Source organism: Drosophila guanche, unplaced genomic scaffold (assembly GCF_900245975.1).
Source record: "Drosophila guanche unplaced genomic scaffold, DGUA_6, whole genome shotgun sequence".
Classification (NCBI taxonomy): Eukaryota; Metazoa; Arthropoda; class Insecta; order Diptera; family Drosophilidae; genus Drosophila; species Drosophila guanche.
In genome coordinates this window covers 3,080,438-3,095,042 of record NW_022995751.1, presented here as the reverse complement: position 1 = coordinate 3,095,042, position 14,605 = coordinate 3,080,438, and the positions used below count along the sequence as shown (strand labels likewise).

Here is a 14,605-nt window from a genome sequence, read left to right as displayed (position 1 = left end):
TGTAGAGTGTACTAGTGTGTGAGGCCATTAGGCTTCTAGTTTTGCAAGGACTTTAAGGCCCCAGCACTGGCGATAAGCTCTCCCCGCCGCACACATAAAACCATTTTAATTTCAAGCCAAAGTGGCCACAAAAGACGCCCCAAGATCTCGAGATGCGCCATGCCAAAAAGGATATAATTAACATGCCACATGCCCCAAACATACACACATGCAGTGGCACTTAAATGACTTATAGATAAGCGCTCAGCCCCGAACGGTGACACATGATTTAAGGTACTGTGTCGAGGCGGGGATAATAACCCAGTGATAAGCCTAAGCATGAAATGGGTCTGAGTGGGGATTCATTTTGCCAGCTCATAATTAGGCTAGCAGCAAAAGTAAAATGTTTACAAATCATAGATTCAGCTAATGAGCTCTGTGGCAGGGCAGAAAGTGGCAGTGGCAGAAAGTCGTTCGAACGGTTTGGCTGTGACTTTCACTTTTTTATTACTTCAAAAGTCGTTTCCATAATTTATATTATATTATATTTAAAGCTAGATGATATTCAGATCCAATATAGATAAGTAGTTGACAAGACACTTAGAACTGGTTGCTATGAAATTTACTGTGTGCCAGAAACCTGAGAGCTAATTGATATTCAATTCAAAGCTGGCTGCTATGAAACTAAAGACTGCCCACACTAGAGATTGCAGAGAATGTGATTAACATCATCTTGAATTTCTATAAAACTAATAAAAGCTTTCAAATGCATTCGAAAGTAAACGGTCAAATGAGCTTTTAAAAGTTCTAGCATGTCCTTACAGAGCTTCCTCCTAAGCTGAGACAGCTTTCCCAAAATCAAATAAAATTCGGATAATAAAAGACTTTCCTCAAATGAAAACTTCAAATTAAGTACAAAATTATTCAATATTTTTATTGAACAAAACACACACTCATTTACACTTATCACAATAAGTTTTTGTTGTATAATAAAGTATGTAACTCGCAAGACACAACTTAAGTAGTTTCAGAGTTGCACATAAATATATATTCGTTAAAAGTCTGCATACTTTTGCACTTGTTCTGTTTAGCCAGTGATAAAATTAATTACAAAAAATGTATAGGGATTCAGCCTACATTCGCTTGAATGAATGTCTTGGAAATGTGCGGATGGGAAGGTATAAAAAGAAATTGCTAAGTCCTTGTTCGAGCATCTCTAAATGCGACTCTTTGAATTCGATTTCACATCAAACAATTTGCGCACAAAGAAGACCTGGAAAAGGGCAGGGAAATTATAAGGAATCTATACATATAAATTTTAACCCACCTGGATGGAGCATGTGATCAATATGACCACAATTTGGCTGAGCGAGAAAGTCTGTATGTAGGTGTTGTTATCCAAGAGCAAAGCATAGTCGCGTGCCTCGCGATGGCGGCTATGCGCCTGGTAACCCAACATGTCGTTGATGTTGCGCTCCACAGTACCGATGGTGGTCTAAATGTACAAAATAGATCAGTTTCAGTTTTGGTTTTTGGGTGGGGCAAAACCAGTTTCCGCTTACTGTAAAGTTTTGCATGTTCAGCTGCAGCTGCTCAATCTCTTTGGCGTATTTGTCCCAAGCATCGTACTTCACCACCGTGATGTAGATGTTCACCAGCTTTCCAGCGAACCGCGAGAACTGGTTGTCGATGCAGACGGAATAGTAGCCGCCGGGCGAGACCTGGTCGGTGTAGTCCGCCGTGGCCTGCCACTGGTAGGGCTTCACTACCTCATTGGCTGGATTGCGTACCGCGAAACCGGCCATGCCATCGCCGCCACGCACCACCTGGGGAACATAATTATGAGAATCAAAGAGAACTGGAGTCTATCTGTCGACTTACACTGAAGGAGACATAGAAAGTGGCTCCCGCCTGCACGTACTGGTGATAGCAATCCTCCTTGCCAGCGTCTATGTGGACCTGCAAGGGATAAAACATTTATCTTCAGCTGTTCAGACTCCTTATGGATGCTGCGTGCTCCCTCACTTTGTAGTCCATGGCCACTGCTGGCAGATTCTCATACCATGGCTGTTGGGCCTCTTGAGCCGAGACAACGTTGATCAGACAGCAACAACAACAAATCAGAGCAAATGTCAGTAATAGATTATTAATCTGCTCTCGCTGCCACGTCAATCGCATTTTGGATTTGTTCATCTCGGAGTGCCTTTGTGTATGAAGCTAGGTGGATGGCCTCTAAAATGCGTTATTATCGTCACTCGCTGCAGAACGGGTGAACGAAATAGTAGGAATTTATGCCGGTTAGCTTTCTATTTGCTAAATAAACATTTAAATATGTTAATAAACAACCTACCTGTTGCGCTGCCAACCCGGTTCAAAGTGCAGCAAGTTGGCAGCGGCGCCATATGGAATGCATGGATTTTCTATTATCGATATATCGACACATTGGAACAAATATTTAAATACTTGGGAATAATTAAATTTTTTTATAATAAATTGCATACAAAATACGCGCTTTGTTACATTTGTAATAAACTTTACACATTTATTATCTACCACTAGCTTTACGACAATGCTGAGGTGGCTGGAGATTTTCATACGCAATTTGGTCTGCCTAGACAATCTTAAAAGAGTGCAGAGACACAGAATTTCCGTCAATTTAGATATAGAAATTAGTTTTTTAATTTAGTAGGTTTTCCCTTTTCTATTCATGCGATTAGATTTTGCGCGCACATTTTCAAATTAATGTATCGAAACTAGATACAATCGTTGACAAAACAATCGCACCGGTACTATCGTATGAAAAGTAAGCACTATCGTCCATATCTAGTTTCAACATCGTGCCGCCAAATTGTTAAAAGAAGTGTAATATTTGTGTTTAAAATTGGATATACAACTGGGAGCAACGCAACCACCTGTTAGGTAAGCTGTGTATACAATATATAAATATGTATATACATAAATCTCCCTAAAGTGCAATGCACTAATCGAAGGTCTGTCTCCAGCCCTGTTTCTGATAACACACAATTTGCGTATGTTTGTTATATTGTTTATGTTGTTGTTTGTGGCTTTTTGCGATAATTTACCGTGAGAATACTATATAAATATGGTGCTTAACCTCTACGGCGTTGAGTAGGGCAGATAAAACAGGCAGCGCACTCAGCGCTTGAGTTAATTTTCCAGCTGCATCGAGATCGAAATGGTTCACGTCACGGAAGATGTTTTTGCCGCTGGCGCAGTCAATCCGTTCACCAAGCAAACGGAACCCATTCGACGCTTTACGCTGAGTAATGGCGATGGCATGAGTGTCCAGGTCATTACCCTGGGCGCCACCATTACCAGCATAAAGACACCGGATGCCCGCGGCCAGTTGGATGACGTGACGCTCGGATTTGATGATTTGGCGGGCTATCAGAGCGAACAGAATCCCTACTTTGGGGCCACCATTGGAAGGGTGTGCAATCGAGTGGCCAATGGACGCTTCAGGCTGGATGGCGAGGTGGTGGAGGTGTCCAAAAACCGGGATAACAAATTCCAGCTGCATGGCGGATTCGTGGGCTTCGACAAGGCACACTGGGATGTGGTGGCGGTGCTCAAAGACGGCGTCAAACTGTCGCACACAAATCCCGACGGACATGAGGGCTATCCGGGTAAGGTGACGGCCACTGTGAGCTTCACCCTTAGCGAGGACAACTGCCTGCATGTCCGCATGATGGCGGAGAGCGACAAGCCCACGCCCGTGAATCTCACCAACCACTCGTACTTCAACCTGGCTGGCCACAAGGCGGGTGCCAACGGTCTCTACGAGCACAGCATCGAGATTAATGCGTATGGCATTACGGAAACGGACAAGGACTCCATACCCACCGGCAAGATTACACTGGTGGACGGAACTGCATTCGATTTGCGCGTGCCTAGCAATCTCGGAGAGCGTCTCAAGCAGCTGCAGCCAGCCCGCGGCTACGATGACAATTTCTGTGTGGAGTTTGATCCGCCACAGCCGTTCTCCAAGGTGGCCAGAGCCACGCATCCACCCAGCGGGCGCTGGCTGGAGGTGGTCAGCAATCAGCCAGGCGTTCAGTTCTATACGGCCAACTTTATGCCGGACGTGGAGCGTGGAGAGGTGGCCATTCCCGGCAAGAGTGGAGCTGCATATGCCAAGCATGGGGCCTTCTGCCTGGAAACTCAAAAGTTTCCCGATTCAGTGAATCACAGCAACTTCCCTTCGACCACCTTGCGGCCTGGCGATCACTACAATCACGAAGTCATTTACAAGTTTGGCGTCTCCCAATGAGAACAAAGTTATTATCTAATTCCAATATGCCATAAATTCCATGTATCCGACTAACCCATCAAACGTAACCGATAATAACCAATAGCCAATAAACTGAATGCACGAAAGCACTCGAGAATTATGCAAAAGTTCGATTAGAGCAGGCACGCCGTGTGGGGCCATAAAACTGTAGCAATCAGTGGAGTCAGGCCAGGTATATATATAGAGCCCAGTGATGGGCACAAGCCATAATCAATTGAAATGATTCTTCAGTTGGTTGTGTGTCTGTTGGCGCAGCTGAGTCTGGGCTTTGGCCAAGATCGGGGCTCACTGCGCATAATGAATGGAACCATAGCGAGGGATAAGCAATTCCCCTACCAGGTGGGTCTGCTGTGCTACTTTGCTAACTCGCCGAATAATCCGAATCTGTGTGGCGGCACAATTATCAGCAAGCGTTGGATACTAACAGCAGCCCATTGCCTGCAGGATCCCAGTTTTGAACTGTAAGTTAAACCATTAGTAAACTGTAATAAAACATTCATTAATATGATCTCTCTTACAGCCAGCAAGTCATTGTCTACGTGGGAAGTCTATCAGTTCACGAGAGTGAAGCTTATGTAGTCAGGAAGAGCGCCACCATCGTCCATAAGCAGTTTAACCGCAAAATTGTAGCCAATGACATTGCATTGATTAAGCTGCCAAGGGATCTAACGTTCAATGCTCGCATACAGCCGGCAAGATTGGCCTATCCAAAGGATAGCTATGTGGGCAAGGCAGCCATTGTATCCGGCTGGGGTCTGACCACCAAGCAGGAGGCCAGCAGAGTGCTCCAGTACATCAGAGCTTCGATCTTGAGCAACAAGGAATGCGAGAAGCAATGGAACAAGCAGCTCAAAGGGAAGAGCAGGAAGCTCGTGCTGGACTCCTTCATATGCATTGATTCCCGGGCGGGTCTGCCGTGTCACGGCGACTCTGGCGGTCCGCTGGTGCTCGATGATGGCTCCAAAACCCTTGTGGGGATTGTCTCTCACGGCTATGATGACAAGTGTCTGGTGACACTGCCAGATATCCTGACGCGCGTCTCTTCGTTTCTGAGTTGGATTACAGAGCAAACTGGTGGCTTGGGGCAATAAAAAACGAATCTCTTTTCAAACGTGTGCTTTATTCTTATTACTCATACAAACTCCCATACTCTCGCGTACACTTTCTCTCCTGTATCTTTTTATCTATCATTTCGTTTCGTATTTCCATAATATTTTCTTGTGGCTTTGCTAATTTTGTTATCATTTTCGTATTCTTTTCTTTGTAGTTTTTTTATTATATTATTTTGTGATGCGTTTGCCTGCTTCGCTTCCAAAATCTGCTGAATATTGCGTCGCATGGCGGCAGTTGGAGGATCATCCATCATAGCGGAGATCCTTCGTGCCACGAAATGTATCGGTAAGTTTTACTTATCTAAGGGGCTTTATATATAAACGTTATTCATAATTATTATTTTTGCTAGACTTTTGCTTTTGTTTTTCGGGTTACCCTTATATTTTTGTTTCTTATTTCCTTATTTTCTCGTGTTGAAACAGTAACTTTCAGTCATCTTTTAATCATAATAATAATACATACATGCAATATATGCAATACGTACAATAATGTTTTGGTTTCGTAATTTGTTGTTAATTTTAAATTTAAATTTAAATTTGTTATGAGCGCGCCGCCGTGTGCAATGCATAAAAAAACGCAATGCATTCCCCTTCCTTCCGTCCCCCTTTCTTATATAGTGTGTCGTGTTTTTTTAATATTATTTTATTTTGTTGTATAAAAGCTAAAATTTCTGTTTTTTTCCGCTGCGTATGACAAAAGTTTACATTATCCATATATCCATATATATATATATATATATATCTCTGATCAGGCGATCGATCCTAGATCCAAATACAAAAAAGTTCACCCAATTTCAATACAAAAATTGCCCCCGCACTCTTCAACTAAATTTGATTTCATCTGTGGAAACAGTTTTCCCATAATTTCTCTTTTTGGCAGTTATCGTTTTTGTTAGGTTTTGTTTTTTGTTTATGTTTTTGACATGTTTTTGTGGTTGTATTTCTGTTGCGTTGCTGCTGCTGTGATATCGGTTTAATATCATTGATTCTGTGATGTATATGTATGTGTGAGTGTCGTTATCATTATATTTATCATATATTTATGTATATGCTAAGCAACTAACATTGGACCATTCCATTGCGCGACGCACTATATAAGAAAACTAGCTACTTGATTACGTTTTGTTGTTGTTGTTATATTTACTCGTAATTTACTTTGTATATTATATATTTATATATATTTTATATGCATATATTATATATATTTATATTCATATTCGTATTATTATGTTATGTCCTTCTTTATGGTTTTTTGTGTTGCATTATTTAAATGTATTACGTGACGCCCTTGCGTGGACAGCAGCCAGCAGTTAGGAAACTTAACCCCCCAAATACAAAATAAATATATATAAGTAGAAACCCCAAAAGACCACCTATTAGAGAGAGCTCAGGTTCAGATCCCATGCCAGCTCCAAGTGCAAACTTGCGGAAAAATATTGTACAGCAAATGCATTAAAGCGGAAAAGTGTGAACAAAGGATCTGGTGGAGCTGCTGTCGCAGGCAGACAATTAAGACTAAAGCTAGGACTAAGACTATGGCCAGTGTAAGTCATCAGTCGCACTCCGGCCCCTCCGAGAAGTGGCCGCGCACATCAAGCGCCGATGCCAGCTGAAAGACAATGTGCGATAGCGATGGATGCTCCAGCACCTCGCTGGCCGGCAGCTGGGGCTCGCAGCGCGGTCGCATGTGTCTGCCACGAAATCCACGATGCAGACGCAGCACCACATCACAGAAGACGAAACGTAAGATGAGTGTGCGCAGAAAATCATCGCCAAAGAACTGAACATACGATGAGTCTAGGAGGGAGAGAAAACGAACAAATAAGATCGTTTTTTGGAAGATTGTCTTAAAGATATTCCTTACCTATACAGCCAATGCCCTGTTCGATCTCATCCATGCGGCAACGCGTGACCAGGCGCGAGGCCTCTGTGATGAAGCGATCCACATAGGTCTGGCAGCGTTCCCAATGATGAATGGGCACATCGCCCACATTGCAAATGTAGCAGAGGGCAGTGAGCGGGGAGTGCAGGAACAACGTAAACAGCGAGCCATGATGCTGGACATCAGCTGAAAGAGACACAACCAATAATGATAAGTGATTTATCCACTGAGGATCTGCAGCAGAGGTACTTACCCTGAAATGCGGATGGTACATCTTGCGGTGACATGAGCACGACCAGCGGCTGGCCAAAGTAGCGGGGTATGTGCTGAAAGACAAACGAGTTGTCCGAGTCGATGACAATGAACATGGGCCGGCGTGTGAACGGATAAAGGTCACCCGGATATAGGCAGTGGTTCTCCTTGTACGATTTCCCGCGGCACGACAATCCACCACCATCGACGCTGTCCCGCTTGGCGCAGGTGGCAACTCCGCCCAGCTCATAGCCAACTGGAAGATAAAGAGCTCATTATATTGCGAAACTTTTTGTCATACTCCAAACCAACAATACTTACAATCTTCGGGATGTTTTGTGGTGGAGAAACAGCCGTCCGCCGACATGTACAGGAGTAAAGCGCCACCCAGTGGCAATTCCCGAACGCCGCTAGCGAGGAAGACCATCAGCTGGCTAATCGAAGGCTTGTAAAGTAGATACTTGTGAGGATTGTCTCGAAAGTGACGGCCATTCTCCTGGTAGCCCTTGGATCCTGGCACACCATAAGGTGGTATGCGACTGGCCGCCGGACTGGCATCGTGTCCATGCAGGCCGTGCGCCATGCTCAGCGGATTCGTGGCCGATTCCGTGGGCTCTCGCTCCAGCGTCTGCAGCATTCGAAACATGTCCATGGTGAGCTCCGAGAACTTGGCCTGCTCACAGGCAGAGCCCACAATGAGGATCTCTTGCAGGCTGAGCGTCATGTGCGGTGACCGCTCGCAGGGCGGCGTTGTCAGCGGCGATAACCTAGAACCGGAACCACTACACATAAGTCGTTGTAGTTGTGCTGGTCCACAAGCGATTGGCGGGGGCCCGTGCTTTCACAGAAGAATTGAGAATGTGGCGCACTAATGAGGTGACAAGGGTACGGAAAGGAGAGAGAGAGAGAGAGTGTGGGGGAGAGTGTGTGTGGGGATCGAAGGGGTTTTAAACACATGAAATGATAAATTCTTGTGGGTGTGTGTGTGTGTGGATCAAAGTTCAGGCAATTAAACAGTCGTCGCCACCAAGGCAGAAGATCAGTTTTAAGACCCAACATTAGGGTAGATTGTGTGGTGTGTGTGGGTTAGTGGATGGTGATGGGATTTCGGATAGATCATGGTTAAAGTGCGTGACAAAATGACAAAGGTGAGTGTTTTTCTCTGGTGTTTCAAGTCTTCTGTGATAAGCACAACAAATCAACATAATCAACGGCAACGGAACTCAAGCAAAACTCGTATACCTACGCAAACAGAATATAGCGCTATGTAGCCCAAAAGTAGACTTATAGTACAGATAGTTCGATAAATAGATAGAATATACTTTTGGCTACCCCAGAAGCTGTCCAAACTCCTCCTCCGCCGACGAAAGCACGGGCAATTTGTACGCGATATGGGCACCAAATTGTGCCAACGACTCACCTGTGCGATAATATGATGGGATTGGAATCGGCATGGAGTACGGCCACAGCTGCCTCGGCCTTGATGAAGCCTTTGATTTCCTCGAGTACCAGCGACCATTCCAAATGATCCTCCGGCTCGTAGCTGAGAAAACTTTAGGATAATCAAAGCATCGACACAGTCAGTCTTTCATTCCACTCTTACGTGTTGGTGTACTCTTGGATCTGCTTCTCCAGTTCGGTGACCAGCTCCCGCACCAGCTTCATCTTCTTGAGCAGCAGACAGACGACTATAAAGCGGGCATAGTAGCGCAGCTTTTTCACCATCAGATCCGGCCGATCCTCCTTGGCTGCACGCGAATAATACGCACGTCCACGTATTGCCGCATAAAACTGATACGCCTCATTCAGGTAGTTGGTTTCGCTGGTTCTTAAGCTGCAACAGAAAGGAGAAGTGAATTAGTTAATCAAAAGGTAAAGAATACTGGCTGGGTCTACTTACTAATAGTGATAATAGAGCTGGCCAATTTTGCTTGCTATCTCGCCAATTTGCCAGCGTTTCAGTCCGTACTTGGAGTCGAGCACCATGCGATGTTGCTGCTGGAATTTCCACAATTTCGTATACACATCGAAGGTGCGTCCGAAATACGCTTGCCACTGCCGATGACCATATTGTGGCAGATCCCTAAAGAGAAAATATATCTCATTAGCATACAGAATGCACATATGTATAAGACTGCTACTCACCTCAGCCCATTAAAGAGCTGCTTGGATTTCTCTAGCAAATGGCAAAACTCCAAGACTAACTTTCGATCCTGTTCTTCCGTGGATTCCATTTTCACCATGCCGTTCTTCTCAACCTCCTCCGCAATGTGTTATGTTTGTGAATCGGTTCTGCTGCAACAAAAAAGAGGCAAGCGCTTCCATAAGTATTAATCAAAAGTGCAACGAGGCAACGTGGCAGCACTTGGCATACTAAATGAGTAGAGATGATGGACATATTCATTCCATGGGTAGACTCACTCAAAAACTATCCCACAAAATAAACAAACTGAATCATGCATTTCCTAGCATGTATCTATCCATCTATCTTTCTATCTATCTTCTATGTATCTATCGCCCCTCGCTATCGTGGCATAGATGACTACCCACTTGAGATTCATTCAGCCGCTCATTCAACCATTGTTGACGTGGATAATGATAATGATGATGAGGCTGTCAATGATGCTTTGCATGCAATGAAATGAAATGCCTATGCGGCTTTTTTGCCCCGTTCTTACCCCGTTCCCAAACCCCCAAAACAATGCATATTACAATTTTAATTTTTATGTGCCATAAATCAGGCACAAAAATCTCAAAAATATCGTATTTGAAATGCCGCAGGCTTTTGTCTAACACCAAAAGACAAACAGCAAATCGTTACGATTGAACGTCATAAAAGTTTGAATGGAACTCAGCAGACACAGTACTCGTACTATAACACATTTACCGGATTCATAGATTCATGAATGACCGCCACGATACGACGACACCAATACGAATTCAATTAAAATTTCAATTTGGTAAAAACAATTACGATGCCTTTTAAGTGCACACGAACAGATGGATGATGGCATGGAAGCGAATGAAGATGAAATGGGATGAGACAATCGTTATGCTGACTGTCGGTGGGGGGAGGATGAGATAAGCGGAGGAGGGCAGCTATGCATCAAAAGCTCAATTAATAACGCCCGACCAGGCGACCAGGCGACCAGGCGAAACTGTTTGAACAAAAAACACAAGAGGGAAAGCGACCGCCGACCCGCCAACTGCCGGGAACCCGATGCCGAACCCGTGCCCGTACCAGAACCAGGAAAATGTCGAACAGAACAGAAGGCAAAGCAGAGTGGAGCTGAGTAAATGCACAAAAGGGTCGGTTGGTCGGCAGTGCAAATGGCGCCGCAGCGGCCACATTGATTTGGCTTTGGCCAAAAACTAGGTCGCCCCATGGAGCACAAAAACTTTCAATATGAGCTCATCAGGCAGCCAGAAGCCCGTAGCCAGCCCAAATGGGAACTGAAGATGGCACTGGAGATGGGGCCGGGAGATGTGGCCTGGAGATGATGTAAATGTAGTTTGGTTTTTGTGTGTGTTTGTTCAGGGTAGGCAGTCAGTCAGGGACAAAGGAAGCTGCGTCAAATATGCGTCACCTCGGTAAGGGGTCGACCAACAAGTCAATTGGGCGACAGGGGACACACTCTAATGTGTGTGCACACACGCTGATATTTATGGCACCTCCTAATCAAATTAAGTTTTCATTTAGCGCATTAAAGTGGCATAATATGAAAATTACGCATACGCAGCATTAACAAAGAAGATGAGAGTGAAGTAGAGAGCAAAGTAGAAGGTGGAGTAGAGCAGACACAATTAAATGGGGACTGGTCTGACTGGCAGAGGCCAGCCGCAAGCCCACTCACTCACTGAATGACAGACCTCTCGTGACTTTGCCACTGCCACTGGCGGATGCCCCTGCTGCCTCTCTGTGCTGACTTCATCATTGTCATCATCACCCAGCAGCAACAGCATGCTGCAGCAGCAGCAGAACTTAACCAACATCATCAGCATGTCAACATGTGGAAACCGGAAATGAAGAAACACAAATACTAAGCAAAGTCGTTGCCACTGCGCTGTTGCTCATTAACACCCTCCTGCTGCAGCCCCTGCTGTCCTGGCCTCTGCCTGTGTCTGTCGTTCTCTCTTTCTCTGTCTTCTAAGCGCACATTTACAGTTAGTGCAGGGCAAAGCTGGGACATTCACTGTCGCACAGGCAGCAAATGTGTCGTATACGTTTGGGTTGAGTATTAGAAAATGAACTCGGAAATATTTAATTGAAGTGTTAGTTTGAAAATATTTAGGTACTCTCCTATTACCCTTTTTAATTAAAACTTAAACTTTAAACTTTGCTCTAGCTGCTGCAGAAATTTACGCCTGTGACACTTTTGTCGCCTGTTCAATCAGTCAGCAGTTAACGTGGCAAAGTTTTTTCTCCTTTCTAGCGCTCTCCTGCTGCTGCTCCTCCTGTTGTCGTACATGTTGTTGCGTGTGCGTGTTGTTGCCTGTGTGACAATATGTGCAACAACAGCAACAGCTACGAACGAGAGCGAGTACAACTGCTGTTGGGGAAAATCCCAATCCCAGCCAAACAAAGCGTGCAACAAAAAAGAGAAAAAAAAATAACACAAAATAAAAGGAACGGAGTATGCAACGCACTTTGGCGCCCGCCCAGACAGAGCGGGAAAGAGCGCAGGGGAGCAGGAGAGCAGGCTTTTGACTGACTGCCAGGCGGAGGTCCTTCCATCTATTTGAGGGAGTGAGTGTGTGCGTGCGTGCTTCAGTCTCTCTCCGTGTGTGTGTGTGTGGGTTTTTCAATGCCCGCCAGCACTCTTGAAGCAACAATACCAACAACTATTCGCTGCTACTCCGCGTGCTCGCTCTCTCTTTCTGTTTCTCTGTGCTTGCTGCACATTTTTTTGCCCATTTCTTTTTTTTGCACACCCTTAAAGGGTTGGGTATTGTGGATATTTACTTAAAAGTTGGAGTGCAGAGAGTTTTCGAATTTTATGGAACGACCTGCTCCCAATCCGATTCTTCAGCTTCGTAGCTTCATATCTGGCAGCTACTTTACACAGAAAAGTATTTAATTGAATTTCCTATTGTTGCCATCGAAAAAGTCTCATAAAAATCACAGAAAATAATTTCCAATGTCTCATTACATTTCCAAGGGTATTAACCACTTCGACTCGCGTTTCTCTATTTCCTTTCCTTTCTTACTTCTTCTGCGCGTTGCGAGTGTGTGTCTCTGTGTGGGAGTAAACAAGCATGCAGTTGCAGTAGGAGCGACAGGGAAAGACCAAAGGCAAGAGCGGGCCATAGTGTGGGGGAGAAGGAGTAAGGAGTAAACTCCTCTGGTGGGTGTGTAATCCTTCAAAGGCATTGTAGGCTACACATTTAATGGCATTTTGACGCTGGCAACGCTGATAATGATGTTGTCGTACATGCTACGTCCGCATCCGCAGCAAACTTGAAGTTGTCTGCCCCACAGACGCCTTTCTCTAACCCACTCCTCCTGCCGCCAGCACAGCCCTAGCAATGCAATGCTCTATGGCTCCCTTGCTCTCTTACTCCTGCCCTGCATGCCCCACCAGTCATTAGGACTTATGAATTTCGGTTTAACAATTGAGCAGGCACAAAGGACACGCTGGCGGGAATCTGCAAAACTTTGGCATAGTTCAGCCTTCATAATTAATGGCAGAGCGGCAACAAAAAAAATAACACTGTAGAGCTGCAAATTTATATAAAAACCAACTGCTTGAGTGGCCCAACTTTAGCCTAATGATACGGACGGACAGACAGACAGTCAGTCCGAAAGTTACACTTCTCATATCTCTGGGCAGACATCTGAAAGTAGCTCCACAAAAGTGCACACAAAACTTTGTCCCAAGGCTGCTGCCTGCTGCTAGCAAACCGGATGTGGAGTGGCCACGCGGAGAACTTTTTCCGTTGCCTTTGGACATTTCACTCCTTTTGGTCCCTTTTTATTTGGAGATGTTTGACTGTTTGCCGTAGGACCATTTGAATTTCACATTTAATTGGCAATTTATCGAAATTTCAGCGCCCTGCAGCACCCTGTGGTATGCAACAAATCCTTTGGTGGCCAAACTTACCTTATCATTGTTGTAACTGTTGCCGCCACCAATAGCCACAATAGCAACAACAGCAGCAGTAGCCAGGGGAGCAGGAGCGGTGGTCTCCTCCGTCACAGCCGCTGGCAGGACGCCGAAGACGACACCAGAGCAGAGACGCCTCCAAAGCCGTTTTTGCAGCTTATTGTTGTTGCTGTTGCTGCTGTTGCTATTGGTGTCGTTGTCGTTGTCGTTGTTGTTGTTGTTGTTGTTGCTGTTGTCGTCACCGCGACCACCGACGACGACGCCGTTGCTGCCGCAGCCGCCGTCGAGCAATCAAATTAGCGTATGTTGCCGCTGCTGCTGCTGCTGATTCTAGTGGCGCTCCCGCTGACGACGCCGTCTTCTAGCTTTGTTCCTGGCGCCCTGCACTTGACATATGTACGATGTACGATGTATGAATGAATGAATGAATGAATGAATGTGTGTGGTGTGTGTGTGCTTGGAGTCCGGTATCCCAGATGATGAATGTCGCAGGTTGCACTTTTCTTTCACTTTTCACACTATTTGCCGTTCCGTTCGCGTTTCTTCTTTTTTTTTGCCGGTTTTGCAGGCAATTTCACAGGCACTGGCGTGTGGGCTCGAGATGTGTGGGAACACGGCCAGGGATTGGGACAGCAGCTTTAGCTTCAGTTACCGTTGCGAACTTTGGACAACTTTCGGGCGTTTTTCCTGGACTGCGGTGCCGTGCGTGTGGGGGGCAGAGAGTATGTGAGAGAATGGTGAATCGCTGCGACCGTCGCGTATGGCTGCACAGTATTGAATTTTTTCGCATTTACATTTTTAACGAGGAGGGTTGGGGGTTGGTATTGATTTTTTTGCCAATCTGACAGCTCGCTGAGTGCCAGTGTCGGCCGCCAGTCGGCGTTTTCTGACAGTTCTCGCGGGGGTTGAACATCGAAACGAAACTCTCCACAGCGGAACAGCTGACTGCCACAGGGAGAGTGGA

At 45.4% G+C, this 14,605-nt stretch overlaps 4 protein-coding genes across 9 annotated transcripts; 2 read left to right on the top strand and 2 right to left on the bottom strand.

Moving 5' to 3' along the window:
• Positions 1 to 891: 891 nt before the first annotated feature.
• On the bottom strand, positions 892 to 2,360 carry LOC117587433 (transmembrane emp24 domain-containing protein B). Of its 2 annotated transcripts, XM_034278110.1 has the most exons (6): positions 2,330 to 2,360; positions 2,005 to 2,237; positions 1,861 to 1,938; positions 1,542 to 1,805; positions 1,307 to 1,474; positions 892 to 1,252 (listed from the first exon to the last, which is right to left on the bottom strand). In XM_034278110.1, the coding sequence occupies exons 2-6, from the start codon at positions 2,170 to 2,172 to the stop codon at positions 1,196 to 1,198; spliced, it is 735 nt and encodes a 244-aa protein (XP_034134001.1). In that variant the 5' UTR covers positions 2,173 to 2,237; positions 2,330 to 2,360; the 3' UTR covers positions 892 to 1,195. The 2 variants fall into 2 exon arrangements, with proteins under 2 accessions (XP_034134001.1, XP_034134000.1); XM_034278109.1 differs by lacking the exon at positions 2,330 to 2,360 and having other exon boundaries at positions 2,005 to 2,293.
• Positions 2,361 to 3,062: 702 nt separating this feature from the next.
• LOC117587424 (aldose 1-epimerase) lies at positions 3,063 to 9,584 on the top strand. The gene is made up of 3 exons (XM_034278094.1): positions 3,063 to 4,271; positions 5,340 to 5,344; positions 9,570 to 9,584. The coding sequence occupies exon 1, from the start codon at positions 3,176 to 3,178 to the stop codon at positions 4,268 to 4,270; it is 1,095 nt and encodes a 364-aa protein (XP_034133985.1). The 5' UTR covers positions 3,063 to 3,175; the 3' UTR covers position 4,271; positions 5,340 to 5,344; positions 9,570 to 9,584.
• On the top strand, positions 4,279 to 5,402 carry LOC117587435 (chymotrypsin-2). The gene is made up of 2 exons (XM_034278114.1): positions 4,279 to 4,752; positions 4,812 to 5,402. Exons 1-2 carry the CDS (start codon positions 4,511 to 4,513, stop codon positions 5,380 to 5,382), a joined length of 813 nt encoding a protein of 270 aa, XP_034134005.1. The 5' UTR covers positions 4,279 to 4,510; the 3' UTR covers positions 5,383 to 5,402.
• On the bottom strand, positions 6,717 to 14,479 carry LOC117587417 (protein SCAI). 5 transcript variants are annotated; one of them, XM_034278076.1, is made up of 9 exons: positions 13,639 to 14,479; positions 9,683 to 9,829; positions 9,438 to 9,620; positions 9,141 to 9,371; positions 8,958 to 9,089; positions 7,859 to 8,319; positions 7,539 to 7,793; positions 7,268 to 7,471; positions 6,717 to 7,200 (listed from the first exon to the last, which is right to left on the bottom strand). In XM_034278076.1, exons 2-9 carry the CDS (start codon positions 9,778 to 9,780, stop codon positions 6,956 to 6,958), a joined length of 1,809 nt encoding a protein of 602 aa, XP_034133967.1. In that variant the 5' UTR covers positions 9,781 to 9,829; positions 13,639 to 14,479; the 3' UTR covers positions 6,717 to 6,955. The 5 variants fall into 5 exon arrangements, with proteins under 5 accessions (XP_034133967.1, XP_034133966.1, XP_034133970.1 ...); XM_034278075.1 differs by having other exon boundaries at positions 6,718 to 7,200; positions 9,683 to 9,832; XM_034278079.1 differs by having other exon boundaries at positions 6,718 to 7,200; positions 7,859 to 8,304; positions 9,683 to 9,832.
• Between the last annotated feature and the right edge of the window lie 126 nt (positions 14,480 to 14,605).

Coding starts and splice junctions, on each gene's coding strand:
- LOC117587433 (XM_034278110.1), bottom strand. CDS start 2,172: ATGAACAAATCCAAAATGCGATTGACGTGGCAGCGAGAGCAGATTAAT. Junction 1,939..2,004: donor CAGTGGCCATGGACTACAAA/GTGAGGGAGCAC, acceptor TATCCCTTGCAG/GTCCACATAGACGCTGGCAA. Junction 1,806..1,860: donor CTTTCTATGTCTCCTTCAGT/GTAAGTCGACAG, acceptor TATGTTCCCCAG/GTGGTGCGTGGCGGCGATGG.
- LOC117587424 (XM_034278094.1), top strand. CDS start 3,176: ATGGTTCACGTCACGGAAGATGTTTTTGCCGCTGGCGCAGTCAATCCG.
- LOC117587435 (XM_034278114.1), top strand. CDS start 4,511: ATGATTCTTCAGTTGGTTGTGTGTCTGTTGGCGCAGCTGAGTCTGGGC. Junction 4,753..4,811: donor CAGGATCCCAGTTTTGAACT/GTAAGTTAAACC, acceptor TCTCTCTTACAG/CCAGCAAGTCATTGTCTACG.
- LOC117587417 (XM_034278076.1), bottom strand. CDS start 9,780: ATGGTGAAAATGGAATCCACGGAAGAACAGGATCGAAAGTTAGTCTTG. Junction 9,090..9,140: donor ATCCAAGAGTACACCAACAC/GTAAGAGTGGAA, acceptor ATTATCCTAAAG/TTTTCTCAGCTACGAGCCGG. Junction 7,472..7,538: donor TGTACCATCCGCATTTCAGG/GTAAGTACCTCT, acceptor TGTCTCTTTCAG/CTGATGTCCAGCATCATGGC.